Source organism: Callospermophilus lateralis, chromosome 7 (assembly GCF_048772815.1).
Source record: "Callospermophilus lateralis isolate mCalLat2 chromosome 7, mCalLat2.hap1, whole genome shotgun sequence".
Classification (NCBI taxonomy): domain Eukaryota; kingdom Metazoa; phylum Chordata; class Mammalia; order Rodentia; family Sciuridae; genus Callospermophilus; species Callospermophilus lateralis.
The window spans coordinates 128,332,738-128,347,843 of record NC_135311.1 but is presented as its reverse complement, the minus strand read 5'-3'; the positions used below and the strand labels follow the sequence as shown (position 1 = coordinate 128,347,843).

General features: G+C 58.3%; 1 protein-coding gene across 1 annotated transcript in view; it reads left to right on the top strand.

Moving 5' to 3' along the window:
• Positions 1–13,743, top strand: part of Ephb2 (EPH receptor B2) — a 147,854-nt gene extending 134,111 nt beyond the window's left edge. Inside the window, exons 8-16 of the mRNA XM_077110085.1 lie at positions 83–191; positions 1,146–1,213; positions 7,155–7,277; positions 7,811–8,058; positions 8,899–9,114; positions 9,927–10,076; positions 11,251–11,444; positions 13,034–13,189; positions 13,635–13,743. Coding sequence (XP_076966200.1) covers positions 83–191; positions 1,146–1,213; positions 7,155–7,277; positions 7,811–8,058; positions 8,899–9,114; positions 9,927–10,076; positions 11,251–11,444; positions 13,034–13,189; positions 13,635–13,743 — 1,373 coding nt within the window. The remainder of the gene's footprint in view (positions 1–82; positions 192–1,145; positions 1,214–7,154; positions 7,278–7,810; positions 8,059–8,898; positions 9,115–9,926; positions 10,077–11,250; positions 11,445–13,033; positions 13,190–13,634) is intronic.
• Positions 13,744–15,106: the final 1,363 nt, after the last annotated feature.

The window sequence follows — 15,106 nt, the reverse complement described above, 5'->3', positions numbered from 1 at the left end:
TGTGGGGACCTCGGGGGGAGGGGCAGGGGTGCAGCGTTAGGACCCCCGAGCCCGGCTGAGACGCCCCTGTGCTTCCTCCCAGCCGAGTACCAGACGAGCATCCAGGAGAAGCTGCCCCTCGTCATCGGCTCCTCGGCCGCCGGCCTGGTCTTCCTCATCGCGGTGGTTGTCATCGCCATCGTGTGCAACAGGTGGGTGGCCCGGGCCCCTCCAGGCCCCGCTGTCCCCGAGGTTCCCTCCCTCCAATCAGCCTTCCTGAGCCGAGTGTGCAAACAGAGGAGGCCACAGCTGTCCAGGCGGGGGGTGGGGGGGGACTCTGTAGGCCCAGACCCCACGTGACCGTCCGCGGTCCATCCCTTGAGCTGGGTGCCCCTTGGGAGGCCACGATGCAGGGGGTGGCCCAGCGAGGCACGGACGCTGCAGCACCGAGGGTGTCTCAGCACAGTGGACACACAGGACTTCAGAATGGCAGGAGCTACAGGGACGCGGGGGCAGTGCAGACCACCCCAGTGTGCGCCGGCTAAAGTGCTGGAAAGTCAGGGAGGACTTAGGAGCCTGTGGGGGACAGGGCCTCCCAAGTGGCCAGCCCAGCAAGAGGAAGGGCAGGAGGAACCGCTCCCTGGGCTCTGCTGGGCACAGCACAAAGAGCCTCTCTCCCCGCTGCCCAAGAGTCCCCATCTTCAAACTGACCAGACCATAAGGCCAGGTGCACAGCGGGCCCCCCTCCTTCCGTGACTGGGGCCGAAGCCGTGGCTGGCAGATGGTATTTCTCTTTAAAGGGGCGTGGCTTGGGCTGGGGATGTGGCTCAAGCGGTAGCGCGCTCGCCTGGCATGCGTGCGGCCCGGGTTCGATTCTCAGCACCACATACAAACAAAGATGTTGTGTCCGCCGATAACTAAAAAATAAATATAAAAAAAAAAGGGGGGGGGGCGTGACTGGACAGGGAACAGGTCAAGACTGAGCATGGACCTAGGCGGGAAAGGACAAGTGGGACCAGAAGGGCGAGCCACTAGGCTGGGGGCGGCAGGGAGCCACCTGGCAGGGGAGTGGCTTCCAGGCGTGCCCACCCTCTCCCTGTCACCTCCTGTGGCTCCCAGCTCCCTGGGCACCTCCAGGTGGCTCCAGCCCTTTGCTCTTGTTCCAGAAGACGGGGGTTTGAGCGCGCCGACTCCGAGTACACGGACAAGCTGCAGCACTACACCAGCGGCCACAGTACGTACGCACCCCGCAGCTGATGCCCCGGGCCCTTCGCCCTGGTCCCCAGGGACCTCCCCAGCCCTCATCTGAGCTTGCACAGCCCCCTCAGCTGCTTCCTGGGCTCTCCACCATTCCAACAGGGTCCCCTGAAGACCCCAAGCTGTGCCTGACATTCTCCAGGGCTTCCTGGTACTGCAGGGTGCTCAGCACACAGCAGGTCCTGGACCCCACCTGCAGATAAACAAACAAACTGAGGAACGATGGGTGACGGAGCCCAGGCCCTGGCCCGAGGGGGGAGAGGCAGCAGGCCCCGTCCCCCCTGTCCACCCTGGGACTGCAGCCCCCGTCCTTTCTCCATTGGGACTCCTGGTGGCCACCTCCCCCACCCGCCCAGTGCCCCTAACTCCCCCACTGTCCCCGGGCTGGGGATGCATGTGCCACCCACGCTCCCAGAGCAGAAGGCCAGAGGGGAGAAGTCGATTCCGGAGCCTCCTCCACGGGCTCTCGGCGGCATGGTGACCAGGCAGCGGGAAGCACAGGGGCTGGGGGGAGGCTCATCCAGCAGGACGGAATTCCAGCAGGTCCCACACGGTTCTCAAACTGTCCTCGGTGGGGTACCCTAGGGTGCCTCTGATGGTCACCTCCGGGAAAGAGGGGCCTCATCGCGTGTTCACTGTAACGCATCTGTGGAGGGTTCACTGTGAAGTCCAGGCACTGGCCTAGACGCCGGGGCACCAAGGAACGTGAGCTAAACCTCCCGTCTCTGTAGAGTGCGTCCCAGGGGAGGGCAGGGACTTCAAAATGTAACCACTGAATAACGCCCTGCGTGAGCAGACGCAGCCCTGGGGAAGAGGCAAATAGAGCAGGACGAAGGACCGAGTCAGGGGGTCGGGGCTGCAGGGAGTTGGGGCTGGCCTCGTTGAGAGGGTCTCTTTTGAACAAAGACCCAGAGAAGCTGGAGACGTGAACTGCCCGGAGGATCCCAAGGGAAGGGCATTCCAGGCAGCGGGAACAGCCAGTGCAAAGGCCCTGAGGCTGAGCCGGCAGTGTTCAGGAGCAGCAAAGAGGCCGGTGTGACCAGAGCAAAATGAAGGGTGGCCGGGAGGGACCCTCAATATGCAGATTCTTGTCGGCCACGGCAGGGCCTTGGCTTTTACTCTCCGTGAAATGGGAGCCACAGAAGGTTCTGAACAGAGGACTCACGGGCTCTGAGTTGTGCCCTGGCAGGACTTCTTGGCTGTTGTATGGAAATGGACCCCAAAAGGGCTGACTCAGGGAGATCAGTGAGGTGGCTATTGGAATCATCTGGGGGGACATGGTTGTGACAACACCTGGTGGCGCCGGGGGAGGTGGGAGGAAGTGGTTGGATTCTTGCATCTTTTACCGGTAGATTTCCTGCAGGCCTGGATGTGGGTGTGAGCCAGAGGTATTAAACCTCCAGCTAGACCCCTGGAAGGACGAGGTCCTAGGCCTAGATATCGTTCTGGGCCTGGACGTAAAAATAAGTGAACCATTAAAACGCCCAGCAGATCCTAGAAGTACCCACCAACAGGGAGACAGAGAAGGACTTCCTAAGCATAAGGCAGAAAAAGGAACTCAAGGGAAAAGGGACACATTTAACTGACCAGAAATAAAAATCACCTGTCCTTTAAAAATAGGTCATCCAAGCCAAGCAGGGTGGCCCACGCCTGCAATCCCAGCAGCTCAGGAGGCTGGGGCAGGAGGATCGAAAGTTCAAAGCCAGCCTCAGCAACTCAGCAAAACCCTAAGCAACTCAGTGAGACCCTGTCTCTAAATAAAATAGGGCTGGGGATGTGGCCCAGTGGTCGAGTGCCCCTGGGTTCAGTCCCTGGCACCAAAATAAATAGTCATCAATGACATCCCTTCTGCTGGTGCCCAAGTAACGAAATCAAGAGGGCCCATGTGGCTGGACATAGTGAGTGCCTTCTGTGTGCCCAGAATTGTTTCAATGTCTAACGTGTGACCACCCGTGGAATCCTATTAACGTCCCACTTGGAATATGAGCAAACTGAGGCCCACGGGTCGCTCAGCTGCTCAGAGAAGGAGCCGGGCGTGAACCCCAGCCCAGGGCACCAGAGCATGCGCACTCAGCCACCCTGTGCCACCTGCCCTCTGCCACCTACCCTCTGCCGAGCCAGGGGAACCACGCCCTGCCACCTGGAGCCATCTGGGAGCGCAGTGATTTGGAGCTCTCTGGAGTTATTTGAGTCCATAACCAGGAAACAGGTGAGGGTTGTTTTAAAAATACACCCAGGATCTGTTCCTAGATCAGTACGTTTTAAAGCTGAAGTTCACACTCCCTGAGTCCTGAGCTGTGATGTCGCATCTGAGCAGGACTTTGTTCTTTTCAAAGCATGGCCTGCCCTGTGATCCCAGACCCACCCAGCAGCCCCGTGTGGCCAGGAGACAGGAGGAGACTGAGGCCCAGAGATGCATGTCACTGCAGAGTCCCTGCGTGGGCTCATGTTTTCCATCCTTCAATAGGTGCCGAGGGGGGACAAGGTCTGTGATGCCTGGATGTGGAGTCAGAGGAACGGACCCTGTTTCTCATCCCTCCTCTGCCACTGGCCAGCTGGGCAACCTTGGGGAAGTTACCAAACCTCTCTGAGTCTTGGCATCCTTACATGGGAGATAACAGGAATGGAACCCTTGTTTCACAGGGTTGTAAGTGAATTCGTGGAAGCTAAGGTGCTTTATAATAATAGTACTCAGCAACCGCCAACTCTTCTTTACCAACAGGTAGTTAGTTACTGCTTTCTATTTGCAACTGAGGTACTAAGCCCTTTAATAAGATATTCGCACTTAATCCTCACAATCCCCTAACGAGGTAGATGCTTATTATATCCGTTTTGCAGATTAAAACAAGTGAGCCAAGGTCAGGTAACGTGCCCAGGGCACACAGCAGGATCAACACGGTGGTTGAGACTGGATTCAACCTGGTGACTGTCCTTAGCGGCAGAGTTGGAATTCAAACCCAGGACCCTGCAGGTGTGCAGGGTCCTCCCCACCGCCTGAGGTTCCCAGCTGGCTTCAGGATGACCGTCAGAGGCCCTGACCGCTGTGAATCACACAAACAACAGCACGGGATCTGGGGCCGCTCCCCGGGGACAGCCGGCGTGAGGCCCTGGCAGCTCTCAGCAAGAGCCGGCCAGCGTTCCATAAGACCTGTCAACTCTTGCCCAGGGCAACACCCCCAGTGACCAGATGACCCGGCACCCAGCCCCACCTGTGAAAGGGCTCAACCCCACCACAGTGGGGGCCAGGCCTCCAACACGTGGATTTTGGGGAACAAAGTCCTCCTGACCAGGACCCCCAGCCAAGGCTTGGGGGTGGCATCTAATTGTTGGCAGTAGAGGTGCCCAAGTGGGCTTTGAGGTCTTGCTGTTCTCCCCCTCAGCTTCCCTGGACCCCCATTTCTGTCCCTTGTCCCTGGCTGGCCCAACAGGAAGGGTCTCCCCATTTCTGTTGGAAGGAAGCCAACCACCTTGCAATGCCACACATTGCATCTGACTGACAAAGACCATCTCCAGGGAGCTGATCCCCAGCTCTGAGGAGTGGGGAGTGGGGAAGGAGGGGAAGGCTCCAGGTGGAGGAGGCTGGGCCAGATCCAGGATGCAGTGAATGTGGCGATTGATTGAGAGTACTAGCCCTGGCTCAAGGCTGACAGACCTGGGTTCAAATCCTCCCTGTGCCAGCTGTGTGGGCTTGGCCCAGTTACTTGGCCTCTCTGAGCTGCAGTTTCCTTATATGTGAAATGGGGGTAATTATCCTTTCCTCCAAGAGTTGTTGGAAGGAAGAGATGAGATAATGCCTATAAAGAGCCTGGCACGGTGTTGGGCCCAGACAAAGGATTCAGTAAGTGACAGCTGCTGGTATTATTGTTCTGTCTCTGTCATCTGGATTCTCTCAGCTCTGCAGACGGGTAGGGCCTGTTGTGTGCTGAGCTCTGCACAGTGTGCCAGGAGAGGGAGGAATGGGGACAGATCTGCGCCCACGCCTCCTCCCAGGCTCTGCGTCTTGGATGGTGGTTCTTCACCTCCTTTGAGGTCTCAGGTTCCTGTAAGGCTCTGATGAACGTGTTGGATCCCATGGCCAGGAAAACACAATGTGTCCATGTAGGTGTAGAAAAGTCTAAGATAAGGGACGGAGGTCTGTACCCGGGCTGGGTTTTCAGGGAATTTTTTTCAACTACCTTTATTTCCATAAATTTTGGACTTTATAAAGAGCACGAGTTTGTTTTTGAATTTAAAAAGGAGGTAAAAAAATGCATTCCGTCCCAGGAGGTTACCCGACCTCCCAGAATTCATTCTGCGGCTGCCAAGCGGCTCACAGGCCCCGATGAACAACCCTTGACCTACAGGGCTTGACAACACCCACACAGAGCATCCTGGATCCAGCTAACGTGTCAGAGCAGCTTTGGCAAACTTCTCTGTACGGGGCAGATGGTGGATCTCTTGTCTCTTCCCGACTCTGCTGCCAGATGAGAGTAGCCACAGGCAAAGGAATGAGCGTGGCTGTGTTCCAATAAAACTTTATCTACAAAGCAGGCAGGGGCCAGTTCCAGGCTGTGATACAAGCTCCAACTCCTGGATTCCTGGGATGTCTGCAGTAGAGGCTGAGAGAGGTCAGCTAGCACGTCCAAGGTCACGGCTGAGCAGGGTCGATGGCTCCATTCACCACCATGGGTCAAGGTGGCTGGCTTTCAGCCTTCCTCCCAGCAGAACTGGGGAGACCATTCCTGTTGCGCCATCCATGGACAGGGACAGAAATGGGGGGCCCAGGGAAGCTAAGGGAGAGAACAGCAAGACCTCAAAGCCCACTTGGGCACCTCCACTGCCAACAATTAGATGCCATCCCCTCGTCCTGACTCCCAGAGCTGCTGCCTCCAAAGTAGCCACCCACACAGCAGTAGGAGAATGTGGGCAGGAGGCTCGGGAGGACCGAGGAAGGCCAGGGTGGGGGAGGCCGGAAGCCCAGGGTGGTAGGTAGACCAGTTGTCTGTTTCTTTCAAAGTGTTTTGCAGACTCATTGCTGGGTCAGAATTGGGTCTTTGAAGTTTGGGTTGCCTTGTCTTTCTGCATCAAAAAGTAAAAATCTGCCGGGCACTATGATGCCCACCTGTAATTCCAGCATCTTAGGCTGAGGCAGGAGAACCGCGAGTTCAAACCTAGTCTTCGCAACTTAGCAAGACCCTGACTCATAAAAGTTTAAAAAACAGGCTGGGGATAGAGTTCCATGGTAGAGTGTGCCTGGGTTCAGTCTCCAGTACCAAACATAAATAAATAGAAATAAATCTACTTCAGGAATCATCAGTAGGTCCCATGCCTCATGCTGATCAACAGAGAATCAGGGATCGGAAGGGTTCTGGCCTCGACTAGGGGGACCCAGGAATTGAGGGAAGGAGCTACGGGTACTCAGACCCTGGTGAATGGAGCGTCCCTACAGGCTGTGAGGCCTGCCTGGGAGGGCTGTGCAGGTGACGTGGCTCAGGGACAGGATGTTTCACCAGGCCTGGAGAGACGGGGGAGATCTTAGCACCCCAAGAACACCATGCTCTGAGGCCTGTCCCTTTTAATTCCAGTTCCAATTCTCTCTCTGTCTCTCGGCTTTTTCTTTCCTTACTCAGCACCCCTGATTCTCTGTCCTAGTCATCTTCCTTATTCACCTGGGCCACACCCAGAGCAGACATCACTAGTCAACCCAGACCGTCTTACCCACTGCCAAAAGCCATTAGTAATCAATGAAGTGGGAACAGAGCTAGAACCTCTCTGTCACCTCTGTGGTCTCTCTGTTCCCCTCACCTTCCTCCTGAGTGCCCACCTGCTCCATGACAGTCCAGTGCCCTGCAGGGGCTGGCTCAGTTCTAGGGGGCACTGGCTCCCATGTTTCCATTTGTGCCCATCAGTCATGTGACCGGGCCTCGTCTTGTCCCCAGTGACCCCAGGCATGAAGATCTACATTGACCCTTTCACCTACGAGGACCCCAATGAGGCAGTGCGGGAGTTTGCCAAGGAAATCGACATCTCCTGCGTCAAAATTGAGCAGGTGATCGGAGCAGGTAGGTGACTGCGTCCCTACAGGTACCGTGGCCTCAGCCATGGGGGGGGACCGTCCAGGGTGCAGTCCTGGGGCTGAGGGCGGATGGGGACAAGGACCACCAGGCCCTGGGACCCAGAAGCCCAAGGAAGAGGGGTCCTCAAAGGTCCTCCGGTAAAACCACCTCACAGACAGAAGGGGAAACTGAGGCACGGGGTGAGCAAGACCTTGCCCAGCAAGTCGGAGATTGAAAGGGTCTAGAACCCCATTCCCGGGCTCTTCCTTCCTCCCGTCATTCATTCCAGATCCCTCTCCCCATTTCCCAGCTCCCTGGGTCCCCACCAGGTGCCACGGGACAACCCTGAAGGACTTACTTACCCTACTGTCCCCTCCCAGAGGTGGCTGGGACTTCAGAGGGGTTCTGTGTCTGAGAGGGTGAGCTGACCATCAGAGAGAGAGCCCCCGCAGGCCCTGGGAGCAGGGGGCACAGGGAAGAGGGCCATGGCACCTCCACCGGCAGATGACAGCCCGCCTCTCCTGATGTGTCTGTCCCAGGGGAGTTTGGTGAGGTCTGCAGTGGCCACCTGAAGCTGCCAGGCAAGAGGGAGATCTTCGTGGCCATCAAGACGCTCAAGTCGGGCTACACGGAGAAGCAGCGGCGGGACTTCCTGAGTGAGGCGTCCATCATGGGCCAGTTCGACCACCCCAACGTCATCCACCTGGAGGGCGTGGTCACCAAGAGCACCCCTGTGATGATCATCACCGAGTTCATGGAGAACGGCTCCCTGGACTCCTTCCTCAGGGTAGGGGGAGCCAGAGGGTCCGGGGGAGGGAGGGCAGGCTGGGCAGAACTTCCTACCACCAGGCCCTGGAAGAGCCGCTCCCCCTCCGTTCCCTCCCCCGTGGCAGGCACTGCTAATCGATCCCAGCACTCCCTCCCCCCAACCCTGCAGCGGTCCTCAGTGCCTCCTCATTAGCACAGGAGAAAAGAAGGGCAGGATTGGCCCACATCAGCCCTCCGGAGGGTCAGGGTGGGAGTTCAGACGGGGACCAGGGGGGTCTTGTTGCTTTACCCAGGGTTTTCATCAGATCTGAGAATTCCCCAAAACTGCCTGGGCAAGGGAGAGGAGTTCAGAGCCTGAGGCCAACAGAGGGCAGTTTTGATGCCCCACTTCCCCAGAGATCACAGTCAACCAGCTAGACAGAGGGCACTGGCCTGGGTGGCAGAAACATGCCACTGGACTAGCTGACACCTGGCAAATACTTACGGAGCATGTGCCGAGCACTGCCCATGCACCTCCTGTTTAACTCAGAACAGCCTTGGAAGGTGAATGTTACTTACCCCCATTTAACACACAGATAAGAAAACCGAGACTCAGAGAGGTTAGGTCCTGTGTCCACGGTTGCACAGCCAGGAAGGGGCAGAGCCAGAGTCAAACCTGAAGCTCCGAAGCCCTGTGTTCTCTCCACCACCCTGAATTTGGCCTCTCCTGGGCCTCTTTGAGGTCCCTGGGCATCTGGGTCCTTCCCACAGGGAGCCCCTGGCCAAGGCAGGGGCCCTGCTCCAGTTCCCGTTGTGAGGAGGATCCAGGGCTCCAAGGCCTTCTCCTCCGTTGACTCCATTTTCTTCACTTCTCCCAAAGCAAAACGATGGGCAGTTCACTGTCATCCAGCTGGTGGGCATGCTGCGGGGCATCGCCGCGGGCATGAAGTACCTCGCAGACATGAACTACGTCCACCGCGACCTGGCTGCCCGCAACATCCTGGTCAACAGCAACCTGGTCTGCAAGGTGTCTGACTTCGGTCTCTCACGTTTCCTAGAGGACGACACCTCAGACCCCACCTACACCAGCGCCTTGGTAAGGGCAGGAAGGGAACACTGGAGTCACAGCGCAGAGAAGCAGGCAGAAAAATCCTGCTGTCCCCACAGTGCACTGACGCCGGCTCAGGCCAGGCCCCGGGCTGGGCCCTAAGATGGGGGCCATGTAAACCGTGGCTCCCGTGCACTGGGAGCTCCCAGGCCAGTGGGGGACAGAGCACCATGGAGTGATGGGGCTGCGGGGCAGGTCACCCAGCTTTGGGAGGCCAGGGGATGGCAGAGCTGGCTGGCCGGCCTGTTCTCCTGCAAGGTCATATGACCAGAATGCAGGCTGGGGGTGGGCAGGTGAGGTGGGGGCTATCGTGCTGGGGAGGGAGGCAGGCCAGAATCTGGAGGCCCGTGAAGGCCCAAGGTCAGGACTTTGCCCTGATAGCTGTTAAGGCTGAAGGGTTTTGGACTGAGGGGAAGAAGCCCCCAGGCCCTGTCCTCAGAGACCCCAGAGGAGACCCATGCAAGCCGAGCCAGGCGGGCGGGCCCTGTGTGTGCTGCACTTGCGCAATTGCTTCTTTGATGCAGAGACGAGGCATACTCGAGAGATGAAGGGGGGCAGCAACTCTGGGAGCCAGGGAAGGGCCTTTGGTGGGATTTAAGGAGAGAATGGGGGGGTCCAGATGGCAGAGTAGAAAAAGGGAAGTTCATGCAGAAGGAAAGCCTGTGTAAATGGCCGGTGGTCTGTGCAGCATGGCGAATCTGGGAACAATAAGGAGCTCCTTGGGATTCATGCAGCAAGGCGCTCAGGGTGGGCAGTAGAGAGAAGGGGCCAGACAGGCCAACCTCCTATCCATTCCCCAGGGTGGAAAGATCCCCATCCGTTGGACAGCTCCGGAAGCCATCCAGTACCGGAAGTTTACCTCAGCCAGCGATGTGTGGAGTTACGGAATCGTCATGTGGGAGGTGATGTCCTACGGGGAGCGGCCCTACTGGGACATGACCAACCAGGACGTAAGTCTCCAAGGGGATGGACAGAGCCTTTCTGGCTATCCAGATGGAGGAGGGGAAGAAAGGGACCCCTGGCCTTGTGCCAATCTCCCAGGGATGAGGGACAGGCCTCTGACATGGAGGGCTGCCAGCCCAGCTCCCAGCCCAGCTCCCAGCCCAGCGTTGACTGATTCCGGGGTGCAGAGTGGCAGGGAAGCCCACCTGTTCCCAAAGCAGCCTGTTGTCAGCATGTACACGCCTTGTGGCAGCCCTGAGTGAGACCCTCGGTCCTTCCATGTTCCCCACCTAACGGGGGAGACGAGATGAGAATTCAGGGAACCCGGTTTAGTTATGGGGAACTTCATGATCAGGTGCTGAAGTGGAGAAGTTGGATGTCGAGCCCTGCAGGCACTAAGGCAAGGGCAGAAGGGACACGATCACCAGGGAGTCTTCCCAGGACAAGTGGGACTCAGTCACAGGACCAGAGGAGTGGGCTTCCGGGGGAAGCACAACCCAACAAAGGTCCAGAGACGGGGTAATGAGGAGTGGTTGGGAGCGGGAGAGAGGAAAGCTGGCCGGAAAGGTTGGCAGGTCCCACGATGAGGGGTTTAGCCACCCAGGGATCTCCGCATACAAGAACTTGCAGAAGCCTCCCGAGCAGGGAGGGTGACCCCCGGACCAGCTGTGGGAGATGAATCTTGTCCCAGTGGCGGGAGAGATTGCAGAGGGGTGTTCGACTTCCTTTTCCTGATAGAAGAGCAGGTGGGGGCCATGGGGAGGGGACACCAGGCGGGCTTGAGGCTGTGCTGTGGGACCTAACTGGGAGGTTGTCTCTTAGCTGGATCTGTAGGTGACACTGAGGTGGAGAATGTGGAATGTGGCCACCCTGGGGTAGAGCAGGGGGCCAAAGAGAGGAGTTCTTGGGACCATCAAACCTGGGGGGGTAGGAGGAGCTGGTGAAGCCATGCCCAGGAGGGTCAGCCTGGTAGACCTGGAGAGGCCATCTCAGGGCACTGGACTTGCTGAGACTGACAGAAGGTACGGCAGGGACCCAGCTGCCAGGTCAGACCGAGGCCATAGATGGTGGGAACACAGGTCAGCCCCACCCCAGATGGTTGCCATGGCAACCAAAGAGGTCAGGCCTGCAGTGCACAGGAGGCAAGATGCCAACCCCACTCCGCCCCTGTGCTGTCTCCAGGTCATCAACGCCATCGAGCAGGACTACCGGCTACCACCGCCCATGGACTGCCCGAGCGCCCTGCACCAGCTCATGCTGGACTGCTGGCAGAAGGACCGCAACCACAGGCCCAAATTCGGCCAGATCGTCAACACGCTGGACAAGATGATCCGCAACCCCAACAGCCTCAAAGCCATGGCGCCCCTCTCCTCTGGGTACAGCCTGCCCCGGACACGCCCCCTGCTCATAGCCCCACCCATCTCCTTCAAGCCCCACCCCTCTGGTCCCAGCCCCGCCTTAACTCCACCCCTCTTCTTTGGCTACAGCCGGTGGTGGCCCCGCCCCCTCACCCCGGCCCCGCCCCCTCACCCCGGCCCCGCCCCCTCTCTCAGGGAGCTCCTCAGGCCCAGGCCCTGCTCTCCTCCTGGAGTCTGATCACACGGTCCCCGCTTCAGGCAGGTGCTCTCAGCTGCGCCGTAGAATGAAGAAGGATAAGACTGGTGTTTGGTGGGCATCTGGCCTACTTTAGGGGTGCAGGGAGCATAGGATTAAGGCTGTCCAGAAGAGAAGACGCAGTCCTGTGTGGGTGGTGGAGGGGAGCCCCTTATAAAGGCCGTCAGAGAGGACATTTAAGAGAACCCACCTGCGGACCCAGCACCTGCGGGGTCCCGTCACTAAGCCAGCTGCCTCACACTCAGATACCGTTATGTGTCTCATCCACATAACGTCACGCACACACACACACTCAAAGTCCTGCACACATGAACACACAATTAGGCACAGGCACTTGCGCTGCTCATACAGACACCGTCTCGGGCTCCCCCACCTCTACACACTCAAGGTGCCTGCACACCTACCCTGCTCGGAAGCACATACCACACACACGTGTGCCCCCACACACACGTGTGCGTCACACTCGTTGCCCATGTCAGCAAGACTGGCTCAGCCCTGGGAGCCTGAGTCCAGCACACAGGGGCTCCCCTCCTCCCCCAGGCCCCGGGCCGCTCCATCAGGCTGCAGCCCACCGCGGCCTGCCTTGGGCCACCTCCAGGTCCCACGGCTGCTCACCCTGCACACCCAGACTTCAGGACCCACAATCCCCCAGGGTTTCTGAGGGCCATCCAGCTAGGCGTCCTCAGATCCAGGTCTGGCTCTGCCCAGAGACTCCTTGAGCCAAAGTCCTTCATCCACCAAGTTCAAGTGGCCAAGAGATCAGGCTTATATCTCTGTCACTCCTCGGCATGCCCTGCATCTCCTAGCTATGACCTTATGTCAGCCACTCCTGACTCGGGACAAGATCTTCCTGAGCATTTAATCGCATGAGAGTCCTCACACCCCTCACCAGCCAGGAAGTTGTTCCCATGAGTGCCACCAGCTTTATCTGCAGGGGGGATGGTTCCCAAGCACACCCTCCTTCCTAGCACACAAACCACCGCAGGGGTGGGCGGGCAGTGGCAGTGAGGGACTGTCAGCCCAGCCCAAGCCTCTTGTCCTGGAAATAGGAAGCCCGGAGAGGTGCCTCCCCCGCCTCCCTCCTGTGGTCCAGCCTCAGCAAAGCTCCCAGGCACCCCAGCTTGGAGTCCTGCACACACACACTGGCTCTCACACGCATGCGCAGAGATGCGGGTATATCTGCACACATTTGAATCCATGCCCATGAACACACAGAATACGCACACACACCAACCTTGGTTTGCTCAGTAGACATGTGCATGCACACGTGTACACAGTAGGTGTGTCCACATGCGTTCTTACCCTCACCATCCCTGCAAGCCTGTGCCCTGACCATCTCTGTCACCCTCAGCATCAACCTGCCGCTGCTGGACCGCACGATCCCCGACTACACCAGCTTTAACACGGTGGACGAGTGGCTGGAGGCCATCAAGATGGGACAGTACAAGGAGAGCTTCGCCAACGCCGGCTTCACCTCCTTCGATGTTGTGTCTCAGATGATGATGGAGTAAGTACCCAGCCGCCTCTGCCTGCCACCACTGGCCCCCATGCCCACCCACCTCCAGGGGACCCTGGAGGGTAAGGAGCAATGTCCCAGCCTGCCTGCCACCCACTGGCTGTGTGGCTGTAGACAAGTCAAAGTGGTTCCCTCGGCCTCAGGTTTCCCATCTGTAAACTGGGGTGGGGTGGTAGACAGGGTGAAGAAGAAACAAAGGAAGGAGGTGCTTAGGGAGAGCTGCTCTCCCCTTCCACATGGCAGAGGGAAAAGGGCACCCAGGCACCCTGGCTCCCGGAGTGTTCTTCTGGCTCATGTGGTCACTCCCCCCAGCTTTGACAGTCCCCTCCTTTGCTCACCTCAGTGCAAAGTGCCTGGGGAAGCCCACCCAGCCCTGCTGGTCCCAGACCCTCTCCAACCCTGACGTATCCCTAACACATGTGCTTCTCTCCCAAAGGGACATTCTCCGGGTTGGGGTCACCCTGGCTGGCCACCAGAAAAAAATCCTGAACAGTATCCAGGTGATGCGGGCACAGATGAACCAGATTCAGTCTGTGGAGGTGTGACGTTCGCCTGCCTCGGCTCGCCTCTGCCTCCGGCCGCCCCCTCCGCCCCACACGCCGGCCGCCCAGGTGCCCCGTCTACTGCAGGGTCAGCCGCCTGCCAGGAGGCCGAGGGCGACAAGGAAGAACAAGCAGCGCTCCAGGACGTCACCAAGAACACGTACAACTCAAACGACGGAAAAAAGGGAAATGGGGGAAGGCATCTAGATCTGGGGGGGCGGGACGTACAGGAATATTTTTGGAAGAGGATTCTCACGAGGAAATCGGCGATGGTTCTTGGGGGAAAAAAAGGGCTTGGGAGATCCGTGCGATTTTGTCCCATCGGAGACCAAAAGCAGTTTCTCTCCAACTCCCTCTGGGAAGGTGACCGGGCCAGAGCCCAGAGACACTTTCAGGAAACAAATGTGAAGGGGAGCATCAGGGGCGGCTCCTCTGCTGTCCTCGGCTGCTCTCGGGGGCTCACTCAGCCAGGCGACGACGTCGGGCAGGCGGACAGACAGGCAGCCGCCCTGAACCACTCTGGGAAAATCCATTCCAGGCCCCGCTGGGCGAACAGAACAAGTTTTCTGTCCTTGGAGGATGGTTTGGAAACTCCAGTGAGAGAGACTCTTTCTGCTGACGGTTCATGGGGCTGAGAAGGGGATTTGTCCTTCCAGGTCAGGGAGAGCAAGGACGCGTCCCACGGGCCAGGCTGCCTGGGTACAGCCGCCCAGGCCCGCAGCTCCACACCCAGGACCGTGTGCACAGCCCGGGCTCCTGCCAGCCCCCGCCCCGAGGACGGATGCTGCAGTGACTGTGTCAGCCACACTGCCGCTGAGAAGGGTTGATCTTGATCTTGCATCTGGGTTTGTTTACAGCGATTCGTGGACTCCGGGGTATTTTGATCAGGGGTGGTTTTGGTTTGGGGGGGTGGGTTGTTGGGGTTTTTGGGTTGTTTTTTTTTTTTTGTTTTTTTTTTTTTTAATGACAATGAAGTGACACTTTGACATTTCCTACCTTTTGAGGACTTGATCCTTCTCCAGGAAGAAGGTGCTTTCTGCTTACTGACTTAGGCAATACACCAAGGGCGAGATTTTATATGCACATTTCTGGATTTTTTATATGGTTTTCATTGACACGCTTCTCTCCTGCCTCCTGCTGCCAGGCCGCACCAAAGCCAACTGCCACGGGGCCATCTGGGCCGTTCAGAGACTTGAGGGAGAGTGGCCGGGGGTGGGCGGCACCGAGGCGGAGGAGCATCCCACCCAGGATGGCTTTGGAAAGCAACAGATTGAGCGGAAGTGGCCTTGGAGGCCAGGAGGCGCGGCCCACTTCACTCCCTCTGTCCTGCTCTGTCCAGTCCTCCCCAGGCACATAGGTTCCTTCG